Source organism: Parus major, chromosome 1A (genome assembly GCF_001522545.3).
Source record: "Parus major isolate Abel chromosome 1A, Parus_major1.1, whole genome shotgun sequence".
Classification (NCBI taxonomy): domain Eukaryota; kingdom Metazoa; phylum Chordata; class Aves; order Passeriformes; family Paridae; genus Parus; species Parus major.
The window spans coordinates 24,997,685-25,014,408 of record NC_031773.1 but is presented as its reverse complement, the minus strand read 5'-3'; the positions used below and the strand labels follow the sequence as shown (position 1 = coordinate 25,014,408).

The window sequence follows — 16,724 nt, the reverse complement described above, 5'->3', positions numbered from 1 at the left end:
AATAATGCTATGCAGATACACCAAGGAGGTTCAATATTAATTTCCCTCCTTGTATCACACTGCAAGGAAAGAAGGAAAGAAGTCATCCCCACGAGGGTGCAAGGCAATGCTGTTCCCCTTCTCCCTCAGGAGTTCTCAAAAGAGCAGTTTTCAGTTCCAGTTAAGGCCTCTCAGGAGCACACTGTGAGAAAGCCTGCAGGGAAAGCATCAAACTACACACCTCCTTCAAGTATGGTCTCTCACACCTTCCCTCCTACTTCTTCTGCCGCAGTGAGGTGTACACCAGAATTGCTACAGACCTGGAAAAAGCAGGTCTTTCTTCTACTCCTTGCCCCTAAACCCCAATGTCTCTTATCATCAGTCCACATCACCTCTCTTTTCTGACCACCCACACTGCTCCCGGGTACCCTGCGTTCTGACACTCTAGTTCCTTTCATCTCCATGTTCTCTCCTCTTTCAGACTAAAGTCCAATGTCCACCACTTTTCTCCTGCTGGAGTTCTTCCCTTTGTCCTCCTTGCAGTGACCATGGTTTGCTTTCCTCAGTCCTGAGACAACTCTTGCTGCTCAGGGTGCCACTTGGGTTAGAGGCACGAGCAATGACAACAAAGCTAGAAGTATTCTTAACTCATCAACTAGCTGCCTAAGGACATCTTATGTCACCACAACTCCCAAGTATAGAAGCACTTCTTTACCCCCTCAGACTGTAGAAAACACCTTGTGAGCTGTGTGTGGCTTACAGCCATAGCTTAACTGTTTGGATGCAAGCCTGCATTCAAAGCATGCCCTTCAAGCATTAGCAATTGGACAGGTTCAAGCCCATAGCACAGCTTGAACCCACCAGACATGTCCCAGAAGACCATTCTGTTTGGATTCTTTGCAGATGATATGCACAGGAAGGTACTATGGGAATGTCACTGGGAGCTGAAACGAGAACCTGTGACAAAGGTCATGGAACATTTTGCACTTTAGGTTGCTCTTGAGCCTCCATACCACTAAACAATGAGGACAGGCTAAAGAGTGGGTGCTGCAAATCTTTACAGATTTAAGTGGTCCTGGCAGGGTAAGTCCAAGTTTTCACTGGGGCATGAACTCTGTCTTCCTACAGTGAGACATGGCAGCAAGCATGAGGACATCGTGCAGAGAGAGCTCAGGACATGGATTAGGTTTTTGCTGAAATTTTGTTGAATATGATTCAGTCCTTCAGTTGCTGTCCTCCAGAACACACTGTCTTATGGCTGTACCAAAAGGAAATGGAGGAAGGATAAAATAAAGAGTGGGACAGTACTCGGGCAGATCAAGTGCTAATAGGACAGTTGCCATAGAAATACTTAAACCCTCTATGTCCAGCAAAATGTTACAAGTCTGCTTTTGTATTCTTTGTGTTAGATGCTGGCAGAAGTCTCTGCCCTATGATACTACTAAATTCTATGTGGATTTTGAGGAGGTGTCACTTGCACCCACACAGGTGACATGGGTGCCCCATGGGTATCTACAATACCCTCATTGACATGAACAGCTATTGACAAGATGCTTGGAACTGCTCACAAGTGAAGTAGGTTTTCAACATCCTCGTGAGACTGAGAAATACATCACTCTTTAAAACCGCTCATACAGCACTAACAGGCTTTGCTATTAGCTCCGTCAATAAACATATCTCGGGATTTGTAACTTGAAGAGAGTGATGCTCCATGCTGAGAAAAGGGACTGGAAAAGAAAATGTTGCCAGCTGTTTGTGTGGAAGTTTAAACTCATGCACCAGATCTCCTGCACTATGAAAGATGAGTCTTCTCTTTTTCTCACAGTCTTGAGAGTTGAGGCAGTGTTCATATAGCGAGACCTGAAAATAGACTGAAAGGGTGTTCACCATCAAGCCTCAGCCTCTGATTCAGATGCCTACATCGAAAGCCTCCAGAAATCAGAGAACCTCTCTCCAAAAATATCAATCCAACCATCATCCTGTTTGCTGAAGCTCCGCTGATGCTCAAGGGAAGCTGGGTTGCCCATGTGAGCCCCCAAGGGACACACCTGATCTCCACAGTGCTACTCTTTCCACAGGGTCATTACAGGTCACACAAGTTTTGCATGTTTGGGTTATAACATTGCATTGGTATGATACAATTTCAAATCTAAATGTTTTAAAATTACAGTGATAAAATTCACCTGAATGATGACAACATTGCTGCCTGAGAGAAGTAAATTAAAAAAACCCTCAGGTATCAATACTTGTTTTTATTTATAATAGTTTGTGGTAACCCAGATATAGAATTGCCTAGACAACTGTGACTTAATCATGTGCAACTGCCAGCTTGCATTTTTGCAGGCACATCTACCCTGACAAAGGTTTTTAATATTTAAAATCATGCAGATTATCTATTCAGCCCTCAGAAAACTCATTGTGATTAATTCAGTATCTCAGTTTCAGGCACTTCAACTTCTGACACCTTTCTTTAGGCTACAGAGAGCTTTATTAATTGTACTAAAAATCCTGTGCAAATATTTTAAAAATATTATTTAGTACTCAGTTAATTTTTTTTATGTGAGTATGTTACCATCTATCAATGTTGTCATGAGTCCCTAGATCTCAGCAGACCTTTTTTACTCTGCTTTTAAAACACAATTTTATTATAAGAGCCTCTGTTTACGCACATTTATCAGTCATGTCTACTCAGAAATGCTTATATCATATCTGAGGTCAGGTATTCAGCTGCATTTAAATTATATGCCAGATGAATGGGCAATGCATACATTTCAGTTCTTTGACAACTTAATGAACGTATCTCTTGGCAAGATGAGGTTATGTGAACATCCCAAATCATCTGTCACATTTGTCTCCAAACTTTTGGGCTGCAGTCTACAGTCTGCGGTGAAAACTGACCCCTACGCTGTCTTATTGACCTTTAACTGAAAAAACCAATTATTTGCTTCCTAGTGCAGCATCTTACCACAGCCTTGTCAAGTAAAAGGGATAAATGCTGATTTATAAGGAGCTTCAGAAATTTAGAAGCTTTATGTAACTAAATCTCTCACCTTTCAAGTAAGTTATTTTGTTAGCCATTTAATTTAATTGGAAAACTATCCAGAAAAAAAAGTTTTTAGCACACATTTTCAAACTGACCACTAATCTGGTTACCTCATTTTTGAAAGATTACCTGCAAGTACTGTTGGGTCTAATCTTAAAGAGTGGTCAGGAAACAGAACTTTGAAGAATATTTTGAGTTTCTCTGGAAGAAAAAGTCTGAGACATGTAAATTGAAATTTCCTGCAGAAGACCAAAACTTGGGAAAACAAGTCAAACATTTCTGATCAATTTTACCACCTATACACCAACAACAGTAATAGCATCTATATTTAAGGGTGTTGCATTCACTAGTGATTCACTAGTGTCTTAAACTGGGAGCTTGTCCTTGAGTTGCTTAAAATTAGTGAACAGCTGAAAAGTTGGTTCATACGAATATAAAGCCAAGGTCAGCTATGCACTGATTTTAGTGGCAAAACTGCAGTGAGAACCTGGAAGCTACTGGCTTTCATCATAATGGTAACTTCACCAAACCAAGATACCACCATTATGGGAAACAGTGATAATAAAACACGGCAGTGCTCTCAAATTGCACTAAAACTGCACTTTCACTGTTCTGAAAAGCTATCATTCAGTCTGAAAGTTACCAAAATTGCTGGGCCAACATGCTCTAAATATATAGTGTCATAAAGAATGTATTTTTTCATAGTAGTTGTATTGCAAAAAAGAGCAAGAGAAATATGGAAAGAGAGCAGAAAATCCTGTTAAAATGTTAAAAAGGAAAGAATAGTAAATAATGGAAACTATTCAGTCATTCTTCAAGCCTCTACTGAACTCAGATATAATACAAGCTACAAGACTTTGAGAACACTGAGAAGACACTTCATAGAATCATCAAATAGTTGGGAAATGGAAGGGACCCTTTAAAGGTCATCTAGTCCAGCCCTTCAAGCTGTTCCTGTCTGGACAACCCTCACTGCTGGCTCTTATCCTCCTGGCAAGACAGCTGCTCAGTGCTTCTTTGTGCTTCTCCATCCCTGACTGATATTCCCATTTCTTGTCATCCTCTCCATTGTCCCCAGAGTCCTCCACCTTCTGGAATGTCAATCCACATCTTCCCATGTTACTCCAAGGACATTTATCCCAATTTGTTCTTTCTACCAGCCTCCTGTCAGCTATTCTCACCTCCCATCACCCTTTCCAATAACTAGTTCTGACTCTCAACACCTCCTTTGTGGTTAATCACCTTCTTATGTCCTCTCTCTGCTCACCTATCCATTCTGACATCATGCAGTCTCCTCCTTAATTTGTAAAGAAAAAGAAAGGAGACGGTGGTCTGTATCCCCCTTATTTTGGTAACCATTCTGTTATTTTATTCTACCTCTCCTTTTTAAGCTCTCACACTGCAATCACTACCTGGAGTCAATGTTCTTGGCTTTCACCAACTGTTTCCATTGAATGTTACTTTCAACATGACCTCTAATTGCCTCTTTCTAACTAATGCTGTGAATCAGTAGTCATTTGCAGTTCCTCCCTCAGCTTCAATGTGACTTCATTCTGCTCTTCTTGGCCTATCATCTTTTCCTCTTTATCAAGAGATTCCAATCTGCTCATGTTGACAGACTACCACTGACAATTATCACTGACAATTACATTTTCAGGGAACAGCCTTTGTACTTTCTCCCAAGCTGCTCTTCTCTTCTGAGAATCCACCCCCTTGTTATTTTTCAATTCTTTTGAAACTTTTCAATCATCTCACTTGCTCAAAAAAAAAATAAATAATAAAAGCTAGAATATACTGGGATCACCTTGCTCATCATATTTACCAGCACTGCCTCAAAACAAACTTAACAGCACTGCCTCATAATTTCTTCAAATCCCACTTTTCTGTATCCTTCTTATCTTTTAATTATTTTCTTTTAGACAGAGGCTGCTTTTTCACAGAACCTAACATAAAGTGGTAATTTTCTATAAAGAGGCTATCAAGCACCATGGTTATATAAATACAAATTACAATTATAATTATAATTACAATTATAATTACAAATTAGGACTTTAGATTTCAGTGCTGTAAGAGCATAGTATGAAGACCTTGATATAAAGAAAACAGAACTGCAAAGCTTAAGAATGGACCTTAAAAACTCATTTCTCAGACATGCTGGCCATGCGTAAGTGTACATAATATGTACATCAATTGTATGGCATACATACATTGTCTTTAGAAATAAAGGTTTATACATAGAATGCTGTCTTCGCTATAAGCTATAGACATTTTATTACTAATTTCAGTATGGTCAAGGATATTCCATCTGGATCTTATACACATTTTTTTCAATATTTGTGAAGAAGACAGAATATATATAACAATAACATTTTGTACTTATAGTCAGTGACTAGAAATGATCTTTGCTGCTTGATTTCTAATTCAGTATTAGGTTTGAATGCTAAGTTTGACAATACCCAGGTTCCAAAGCCAGTATTTAAAGGATCACATGGCATGACTTAAAACAGCTTTTTTTTTTTTTTTCCCTGGTGGTAGCTAGTTTTACACAGTCTCTTCTGAAATTTAAGTGAATAAATTATTCATCAGCCAGCACTTGTCCTTAGATGGCATAACTTAGATGTCAAAACCACCCAAAACATCCACATTTGCCAAACCTGTCTTGCATGAAATAGAATGAGGGTATTTATATAAGGAAGATGCCAAAGCAGAAAATTAACCCTTTCAGAGCTTTTGTATAATCAAATATTGTAATAATTATTATCATATCAAATATTTAACTGATAAAAAAAGATCATAATATTCCCACTGAGAGTGTGTTTACCAGTTAGTCTGGTGGTCTTCCTGGTTGGGAGGGAGCAATTGCCTTTTTTGTGATACTGCCTTTCAGTTACTATGCCATGAAGAAATTTCAACAAGAAGTTTTAATACAAAACATACAAATTTGATTTGCTTTTTATGATACAAAAAGATACAGCAAATCCCAGCTTTTGTGACAATGTGTCTCTTGGAGGAAGTGCCTCTTGTTTGTGAAGAGCCTCCACAACAATGGTGTCTGTCCTTCTGCTGGTGTACAGGGAAAAGGGAGACTGAACGCTGACAGAACACCGTGTGGGACCCTTGTGTGCATGTATGCTAACCATGCTGAAGAACAGGAGTGTCTGACAGATGTGGTAAAACTATGAGAGGCTTCCCCACCTATCTGCACTCTTACAAAAAGTCCTCACTCCAAGACTGGGCTGAAAAGGATTTGCTCAGCATATGCATTACCTTTATATGCTTTTGGTTCCACCTTTTATGAACAGGAACTACTCACAGCAAACACTGAAAGAAAAATTTCAAAAATTTGACTGTGACCAAATAATCCATTTGGAGCTGATCTCTAGGCTGATAAGCTTAGTGAATGCTAGTACTATGCTAGGTGGTTGGTGGAAGAACCAGTCTATAATATGTACTGCTTCCAGTCCAACCCTACCTAAAACAGGGGGACATAAAGACTCAACTGCAGCATCACACCCTATCTTACTGCAGATGCCCTTACCACTACTTAGGAACTTAGAAGGAAGTTTACAAATTAGTCTAAGAGCATTATTTAAAACTATTAACATAGGAAGCTATTACTAAATCTCCCTCACCCTCCTTGCATCTGATTTTAAACTCAGTTATCATACTCAAGTGTGATACATTGCGCCCTTCCAGGGCTTGAGCTGTCCCTACTTGCTATCAACTATACTACATTATTTTGGAGAGACTGAGAAATACATCTATGTGTGTATAGACTCCCTCTCAAAACCCACTGAAAGATTGCTTTTTCACATACACTATGACAGAGATTACATTTCCAGTCCTGCTGTGTCATGCTCTCACTGAGAACTAGTCAAGTAAAAAACATAAACATTGATATAAATTACCAAGATCTTGTAGTCTTTATTGAGATGAGTTTCCACAAAAGACAGGAAAATTTTTCCTAGGGTAGTGATTGCAGGAATCAAGCCAAACTTACAAGGATTAGGTTTCAAATGGTAAGATACTTTCTCTTTTTGTTTTTTTTTGTTTATGCCCATCTTGCTACAGCTATGACTGAGTATGTTAATCAAAATACTATAGAACTGTACTCATTTCTGTGTGTTTACTTTTCATTTACATAATTATCTTACAAAAGCAGCATTTCTCCTTTGATGCACTTTAAAGCCACAGTTACCAAAATATCCTATACCAGCAGTCCCACCACTATTGATTCTATAGCCCAGTCATTACCATAAATTATTATTAAGGACCTAAATTTCCAGTTTCATGATGTCCAAATAGTCCTTCAGTCAAATCAATCAAATGTTCCCTGTGAAGTGTCCTAAGAATCTGCATTTAGTGTTTTTGACCAAACAGGAGAAACATCCAAAACTTAAAAGGCCTTCAGAGAAAAATCAGGAAACACATGACTGTAGAGTGCCTTAATTTCAAAAATAGGATTTGTGTGTTTGAAACACAGGAAATACTTACGGAAATGAGCAAGAACAAACAGTGATACATATCTGCATAATCAGTCCAAAGCTACAAATACATTTTACTATTAGATGTGTATTTTAAAGAATATATAGACTTGATTAAGTATGATATCAAATGTTCAACTGGCAGTGGGTGGGATAGGATAGAGCAACTGAGATGGCATGCATTTTCAAAACAAATAAACAAAAAAACAAAAAAAACCCAAGCAAAGTCAAGAATGAAACAAGTCCTCTCAGTCACCTCTAATGGCACCAAGAGGGCATGAAATCCCAAGCATCTTACAATAAGCATTTATCTCTTGGCCCTTGTCTGTTCTTTGACTTCTGTTTTGAGGAGACAAGCAACTATCACTTGTCTGTAGCCTATGAATACTGTCTATTGAATATTGAATATCTGACCTCTGCTAATGCTGAATTTCTCCCATGAGTACTCAAAATATGTGCAAGCAAAGTCCTGCTTAAATCAATACGGGGTAGGTTGCAGGCCTGTGGTAGGCCAGTTCCACAAAGGTGGCTTCACTGTGGGACAACAGCAGGATTTTAAACAGCTCCTACAAAGGGATGAATACTTTTTTGCATCCTTCCACCTTCTGCCTAGAGTAGTCATTGAGTGTCTGTGCCACCCTTTTATACTATCTCAAGAATCTGATAAAAAAAATACAAAGAAAAATACAAAAAAAATTACAAAGAAACTTTGTATTTTTAACAATTTCTTCAATTTGCATAAGGACGTGAGCATGCCTGGATTGGATGGTCATAAAATGAAAATAATACACATCTTTAACCAGACTGCTCTTTAACAAAGGTGAAGTAATATTCTTGTGAAGTAGCACAGAACAGTTTTGAATAGTATCTGGAGATAGTAATTTGCCTAACACTAGGAGAAGTTTTGTACCTAATGCAGAGCTTGAAGTTGATATCAGATAAATTCTGGTTTTCTATGTCTTTATTACATACAAATCATAGTACAAAACTTGTGATACTAAGAAGTCCATTATTTGGTTGCATCAGCCAAATCACTGTCTAAAGACATTATTCTTTAAGTAAATGAATCAATAAGTACAGAAAATGTAAATAATTGTTTTGTTATCTAAATGCTGTAAGACATGTAGATGACTGTAATTACTTAATTTCAAATGTCTGAAGATAGTTATTTCCTTTCTAGACTACTAAAGAAAAATCTAACTTATTCACTGTGACACGCTTTTGATCATCATATAGTTATAAAATTACACAGTTCAGCTGAACAAAAACACCACCAAAACTGTTTACTATTTATAATGAGCAATTTTTAAAGTTCACCCTTCTTTTTCCACAATGGCTAGTTAAAGAGTTTATCCATTTAAATGGATAGCTTCACCATACTTTTTTCTAAATGTAAAATATGAACTATTTTCAGCCCACTCACATAAAGTCTTGATGTATAATATCAAACGCTTTGATTTGTTGCATATGCATTGCAAAATGTCATCTTGTCCTATTTTTAATGGCTATGGCCAGAGTATACTTATGATCATTGCTGATTTAAATCACTGATTTCTTCACACTCAGTATCACTTCAGTATACAAAAGCAGAGTTCTATTGAATTTTAATTTTGCAGAACAGTATCTCAGACTGAGCCTTCTCTTTTCTCTAAAAAGTCAATCAGATTAGTAGTGTGCACTCACAGAGCTCTCAATGAATATAAACTAGAAGGAAGTTGCCTATGTGCTATGCAGAATTGTACAGGCAACTCTCAGTTGTATGTGGGTGTGTAACCCAGGTTGCAGATTAGCAGTGCTATGCTAAAACAAAGCAGAAAAAAGGAAAAACACCCACCATTCTTCTTTGAACTTCTGATCTCACTTTTTACTTGAGTTTAACTCTATTCCTTGATAAATGTAATACACATAGGAAGCTCTTATCTAATGTGGACATGCTTTGTATTACCTGTGTGTTAGCTTTATGTGGGTTAGTCTACTCCATTGTTAGTTTCAATAATTAAGAACTGTCTGTGTAACTGTGTAACTATGGAAGAGCCCAGCAGCCCACAGGTTTATTTAACATTTGCTAAAAACCAATTACTTGCCAAACTACCTAACTCACCCCATAAATCATCAGAGTTCCCTTTAATATTATCTTTTTAAACTCATGAGTAATAACAACCTGCTGCAATACTGGATTATTATAATATAAATAATATGTTGAGATGCTTGAAAGTCAAAGCAAAAGCAAAACAAGTGAACAAACACAATGCACTTAAAAGCAGACAGAGTGGACTCCTCTGGCCCCAAGGCCTAGAGACTGACAAAAAGCCATTTTATAATAAGACTGTAGCTGTACCAAAAGCCTTGACTTAATTGGCTAATTGCACATTTTATTTATTTAGAGGGTAATTAACACCGATCACGTTTTTAAAATACTATATGCTCTTGGGCAGTGCAACAAAAACAGTGGTTTCCTTGTGAAAAATTTGTGTAAGGGAAAGTTGTTTCCTGCTACCCCCTTCCCATTCTCATTTTTCTCTGCACAATATAAACGGCATGTACTTCATGAGCAAAGCCAAAAGACAAAGATACTCAGTGGGCTAGCCAAGTGTCCTAAGATCCATGAACTACAAAGGAAGCTGAGCTGGAAGATACTGGCAATCTATCTCCATCCTCAGGAAGGGAACCCAGACACTGACAGACCCTGGGAAACTGCTGCAGGAGCTTATCTGCTGGGGAGGAGGAATGGCAGAGACACTTCTCAAGGAGCAGGAGAAATACAGTACTCAGTGTATGAAACATTTACTCTTGTAGAAGCATTGAGGGAGAATCTGCTGAAGGGCCGGCAGGGCAACAGAGGGCAGGAAAGGAACAGGGGTAGACAGCCTTTTCTTTAGGGAACCTGTTCTTTTTTTTTCTCTCTCATCAGAAAATTAAAACTATTGACTTCACATTACCCATGAGCATTAAAGATCAATGCAGATATAAAATAATGTGATACTCTTTGCTATTCTGAAAAGGACTAATCTACCAGCCCTGCATTCTAGCTTTGGCAATAGCTTAACTCCAGTACTAAAATGAAAGCAAAAGGCTTTTCATACTGTGAGACAACAGTGTACTGAATTGGAATGAACCTTTTTGCTCCTTTGAATTTATACCTTAATACATTACTTTTGATATGCTGACTAGGATCAAAATGACACTGATGGCAAAAAGTGCAAGCACTGCTTTAATTCATGTATACATACAGTTCTTGTAGGAATCTCTCTAAAACTACTTGACATTCTGTACCAGTGTGTTCCACTGAGTAATAACTTTGCATAAAATGTTACTTTATATGTTGGCTTTTAATTTCACTGAACATCCCCTTGTCCTTTTAACGCTGGAGAAAAATAAAACTAAATACTTCTGTCACAAGATTTCGTACTGGCACAATCCTAAAAATCCACTTAATAAAAAGAACCTGCCCTTTCTCAGATAGCAATACAGTATTGTCATATAGCCAAAGGAATTATATTCATATCAAAAGAAAAACATTTATCAAAATATTTGCTTTCAGACTTGTTTACTGTTTATTATTTTAATTTACATCAGTTGCTGCTTGCAAAACTTCCAGGGAAATAATTTAATTTTTTTTTCTTTTCCCACTGCATAGTAAACACAGCCTTCTTAGTATTTCAGAAGTATAGTACTATAGAAATGCTAGGGCCTGCTTCTGCTCCAAATGAAGTTAATGGGAAAACACCAACTGACTTTATTAAGAGTTAGGTCAGGCCCCAGATTTGCAGCTTTTGAAATTTCATAGTCGAAAATTTTCTGGCTAATCCTCAGAACTGACTACTTCTACAACTATATAATATTTACAACTTTATTTACATGTAGTTCTTTATTACAATATGTAATATCAATGTTCCTTGTAAAGGTTACTATTTTAAAGAAATTAGACTGAAGTTATTGCCAATCAACCTTTTAATAAACTTAAGTGGGATGACTTTCAGAACTTTTCTCAACATACGATTCAGTTTTTATTCACTCCTGCTATCTTTGACAATTGCTTAACTACCTTAATTTCAAAGCCTTTTTCAGTGTAATAAAAATGTCCTTTTGGTAGAAGTTTATTGGTCCCATTTAAAATCACGTTCTGAAACATTCCTATACTGATGAGGACTCATTATTTTAGCATTTTTTCTGTTTCAACACAGTATATAAAGCCATGCCTCTCAACCGATCAACCTCAGTATGAAAGTGTAAGTGAGGTCAAACAGATTGCTCACCAAATCTTTGATCAAGTTGTCTGATCACATATAGACACAACTGTCTGAATTGTTGCATATGTTGTATAATGCTATCATACAAATTTAAGCATTTCCATTATTGACTGCTGCTTGTGTACGTAGACATTAACTTGCTGGTCATAAAACTACAACAAAGGACAAGATATACAAATGCTGAATTAAGACCTCTAGTCTTGTCTATCCCAAAATTAAGAAAAATCTGCGTTCTTTATGACTGATCAACTCATGATTTTGTGCTTCAGTTATACACATTTCCAAAATTAAACTGTGAAGTTAATGTCAAATACTGTGTTGTAACTTTAAATATAACTGACATATTAGAACAGATAGATGGGTAATTATGATAAACTACACAATAGTGCTACTGCAGATAATATAATTTATCAATCCTGTGGTCCCCATCATTCATGCATTTACAGTTTGGGAATACAGTGACTGCAAAGGATAATAATTCATAATGGCTACATTCTCAGTACTTCATGCTAGCTCACTAGACAAAATAAAAAAGGTTAATTGTATAACTGGAAAAATGTAAAATTTTATTCCAAGAAAATTAACAAGCTACACAGGTAAATTTTGGCAAATGCAACTTTATATTGAAATCCACACATCTGTATCTTAAAGAAGGAAAGACTCACAGACTCTAATGTATTTCTAAAATACTAAGAAATCATATTATATGCTTTCACAAGTTAAAACTTAAATAATTTAAAACAACCAATACACCAAAATGTGCAGAAAATATAAACAAGACTGTGCCTTCAGTAGAATAAATGCTTCACAAATTGTGCAAGATATCATACTAAGGCTGCGGTCTCCCCATGACAGCTGTCTTAAAATATAAACATACATCAACTGCCTGTGTCTCCCAGAACAAACTAGAAAGGGCGGCACACCTAGGAAAAAAATCACATAATCCCAGTGATGTGCATATTGATTTTGGGAACCATTGGAGTAAAAAGGAAAAAAGAGGACTAAGTGATCTTTCATGCACTCCCAAATGACTGACCAGAGTTATTGATTCAATTTTCCTTGCTTATTTGCTTCAATGCTAAACAAAATGGAAGATACTAGATAACCCTTTAAGGCAACATGTGTTTATTCTGTATAATTATAACTGTTCAATTATGACTGGATATTATCATTAACGTTGCCTAACAGACTGATATCTAGCTTTTTAAAAAATATAAATAAGAGTCTATTAAACTTTATACCAAATCAGCAAAAAACACAGAATACAGTTAAATGTTAGTAATTTCACTGTTAAGGAAAATGGTAATTAGAAAGAGTAATATATTTGGAGAAAAAAAACTTAAAGTCAAAATCTGAACAAAAATACTGCTTTGGAATGCTCCCCAAAACTTACTCACAAGGCAAACAGATTTGTAAGTGTGATAATCCAATAATGCATGGCACATCTTTAATCAGTTACAGTACTTGAGTCCCCAGTTTTCAGTCTTTGCAAAATAATAATTGTATGAAATGTTTTAAAGGTCTTCAGATGTCTAAAATTAGTTTTATCAACACATTAACCTCATATCAACTTAATTTATTAAGATGTCCAATGCTAATCTTTTTGATGTTCTTATTTTATGTAGTGATATACACAGCATTTAGCACTGATACTTAGCACCTGCTACTTTCATAATCTAGATTTCAACCACATAAAGGAATTCAGGGCAGTAGTTCAGTCCTTTGTTCTTAATTACAAACCTTCAGCAGTGGTCAGCAGGAACATGTTTAGGTTTAAAACAGGATTAGAGGTGAGCTATTGCAAAGACTGCAGAATGTTGCCCAAATCCTTACAGCTGCTGACATCCCGTTCTTGATTTTCTCCTCAAGACATGGCTACAGGCCACAATTGCTTAGCAGAGAATGGTAGTGTTTCACAAGGCTAAAGATTTACAGATGCTCCCTCATATAACACAGTAAGGTTCCCTTGGTAACCTGGATTTTCTGCAGTAAAGAAGGGTTGTGCTGAAACAGCGCCTCAGCTCCCTGTTGGAGAAAATGCAGACAAAAGGATTGATTCCAGCTTGGGCAAAACTCATCCAGACAGCGGCCGTTAGAAATCCCCCAGGTACTACAGGCCCTCTTGCAAAAACTCTCCAGTAACAGGCTACCAAATAGGGACCCCACAAGGTCAGAAAGAGGAATGTCATGATGTAGAACATTCTGCTGATTCTCTTCTCCATTTTGAATTCATCTAAAACCAGTAGCCTCCTCCTGCCTGTGGTGTTCGCGTTTTGCCTGATTCCCAACAAGGTTGGAGGTGTGGGACCCCTTCCAAATCCAGCCAGCCAATTAGCAGCTGCTTGACCACTCGCTCCAGGACCATGAAAAGTCCAGTTCTGGCTCACTGCTGCAACAAACTGGACTGGCTTCATTTTCCTGCGATCGTGAACGAAAAATATCAGCTTGAGGTAGACAAGCTGTGTGGCTAGGAGGATAAGGGCAAGAAGAAGCATAAATCCCAAGGAATCATTAGCCCTGAAGGAACGATGCTGGAAAGTGCATTGGTCTTCCTCCCTAATGAATGAGTAGGTGCCCACATCTAAAACTGGGGGGAAAGCCATGGCTACAGAGAGAGTCCACACCATACAGATAACAGCCAAACAAGTCCAGAAGGTCAGTCTTTTCGTATAAAAACGGTGGTGGGCAATAGCTAAGTATCTCGTGACGCTTATGCAGAATAACATGAAAGCAGTGTGAAAGCAGGACAAAACCCCCAAAAAGGCAATCACTTTGCAAGTAAGAGTCCCATACGTCCACGTAGAGCCATTTTTTACCGAGGTGAAAACAAAAGGGAAACAAATTGCAGATCTGAGGATATCTGAGCAGCAAAGATCCAACAGGAAGTAGTAAGGAGCTCTATGCAAGGTCTTATCTTTGACTAGCAAAATGGAGATCAGAAGGTTACCCACCACACTGACTCCTATTATGAAACCCAGTGAAGTCAGTTTCAGAAAAGCTGTTAAAGGAGAGAGATTTTGTAAAATGTTGTCAGCTGCATGGCTGTAGTTCGCCATAGATGGATGGATGATATGTATATTGCCTCAGTCAAGTCTCATGATCTATATTTAAGAACAAGGAAAAAATAGATCCATACATCTTACTGAAAATGTAATCCACAAACAGAACTGATCTTGTGTCTAGTCATACAGTACATCCTCTTCTTTCTGATTTGTCATGCCATCAAAATATCTGAAAAAAAATCGAGCTATCAGTTCTTAAGTTAACACAAAATGATGTCAGAAAGTGCTAACAAAGATGTTAATTTATGGAGAACCAAATGAAGTTGTAAATTTGAGTACTATTGTTTGTTTTTAAAAAACATGAGGCTTTTTTTTTTTTTTCTGACTATTTAGTATGATTGACTATTGGCAGATTTGGCATGTTACAGTTTCACAACTGACCAATGCCCCTTATATTTGGTAGCACATATAATTCCACAGTTAAAGCCTCGGAGATTTTATGAATCAAAAGATTCCCAGTTTGCAAGCCCAAGAGTTAATCATTGACATTTTTTTGAAAAACCCCCAAAGACTGCTGATGCTTTGACATTACCTACATTTATTTTATGGCTACAGTATTTGTCAATGTTTTAAGAGGCAACTGCTGTGTTGATATGGATCACACCCAAAGAAACCCTGCAGAATTTATGTTTTTTAACCCAAGTCACCAAAGCACATTAATCACACAGTGTTAGTTTATGCATTTTGTGAGAAACAGCATTCACTATCCCCCTCCCTCCCTGCTATAAACCATAATTTTAGCATTTAAGAGAAACAGGTATCTAGACAGTCGATAGCAGTATGCTTTAGGGTGTCGTCCCCCCGGCCTCCCCCCTCCTTCCCCCGTGCTTTAATGCAAATTGTTAAAGCCTCGACATAATTCATAATAAGCAACGGTCAGTGTAAATACTGAGCAAAAATAGGCAGCACAGCCAAGATATAATGCCCATCCTTTCGGGAGGACTAGTTTTGGTTATGCTTAAATAAACACATAAATTGTTTTTTGGGTTTGGGTTTTTTTTTTGGTTTTTTTTCAAGCTAATTAGGGCTCCGCGATTCCCATTAATCCTCCCAGTGAATCGTACCAGAACACGTTCCATGCAATAAAATAAAATAACTGTCTGTTGCTGCCTTTTTTTTTTTTTTTTTTCCCCTCCTGGTTTGGTTTTGTTTTGTTTTTCTTTTTTTCTCCCTCCAGAGCCAGGGACAGGAGCCACAGCAGGCATGATCAGGCTCCTTCGTTATTCACACGAAGTGTTTCCTATGCCACCTCGGGTGTACAAAGGATATTCCCACTGAATCCCAGCAAAATCCTTGCATTCTTACCGTCCACAAAAGAGCCTGATTGCTGCTGTGTAAACAGAGGCTGATCAGATCATGGCATCGTTTTAAAACCATGAAATCAGGCTCCCCCTCCCCCCTCCCGCCAGCCCCGCCGCTCCCCCTCCTCCGTGGAGCTGTCCCCGCGGCGGCCGGCCCTGCCTCCGCACACACAGCCCGCACGCTGTGCACCGCCACTGCTGCCACACTCACACCGCCGCTGACACACGCACTCACGGCCACAGCCGCTCCCCCACGCCCGGCCATGCAGGGCTGGACTGCGCCGCGCTGCAAGGCAGCCCGGGTGCCGCTGCCTGGCATCAGCCGCATCTGCCGGAGCCGTGCGAGAGCCCCCCGCGGCGGGGAGCTGGGGAGAGCGGAAGAGGCATTGTCTGTGAGGGCTTCCATCATGCCACTTCTTTGGAAATAAGCCCCGCACCCCTGAGCGGGAGAGCCCTCCCAGCACGCACCTGCAGCCGCGGCAGCCCTCGGAGCCCCCAGCCCCTCTCCTCCTACCTGTTGGTGCCGGAGATCCCCACATGCCAGAGCTGCTCCTTCCCGCCGACCGGGGGCTGCTTTACCCTGGCGATCTTTCCTATTCTCCTCT

General features: G+C 38.5%; 1 protein-coding gene across 2 annotated transcripts; it reads right to left on the bottom strand.

Annotated features, from left to right (window-relative positions):
* Positions 1-11,041: 11,041 nt before the first annotated feature.
* GPR85 (G protein-coupled receptor 85) lies at positions 11,042-16,718 on the bottom strand. Of its 2 annotated transcripts, none has more exons than XM_015629382.2 (2): positions 16,634-16,718; positions 11,042-14,987 (listed from the first exon to the last, which is right to left on the bottom strand). In XM_015629382.2, the coding sequence occupies exon 2, from the start codon at positions 14,810-14,812 to the stop codon at positions 13,700-13,702; it is 1,113 nt and encodes a 370-aa protein (XP_015484868.1). In that variant the 5' UTR covers positions 14,813-14,987; positions 16,634-16,718; the 3' UTR covers positions 11,042-13,699. The 2 variants fall into 2 exon arrangements, with proteins under 2 accessions (XP_015484868.1, XP_015484869.1); XM_015629383.2 differs by lacking the exon at positions 16,634-16,718 and adding an exon at positions 16,124-16,209.
* Positions 16,719-16,724: the final 6 nt, after the last annotated feature.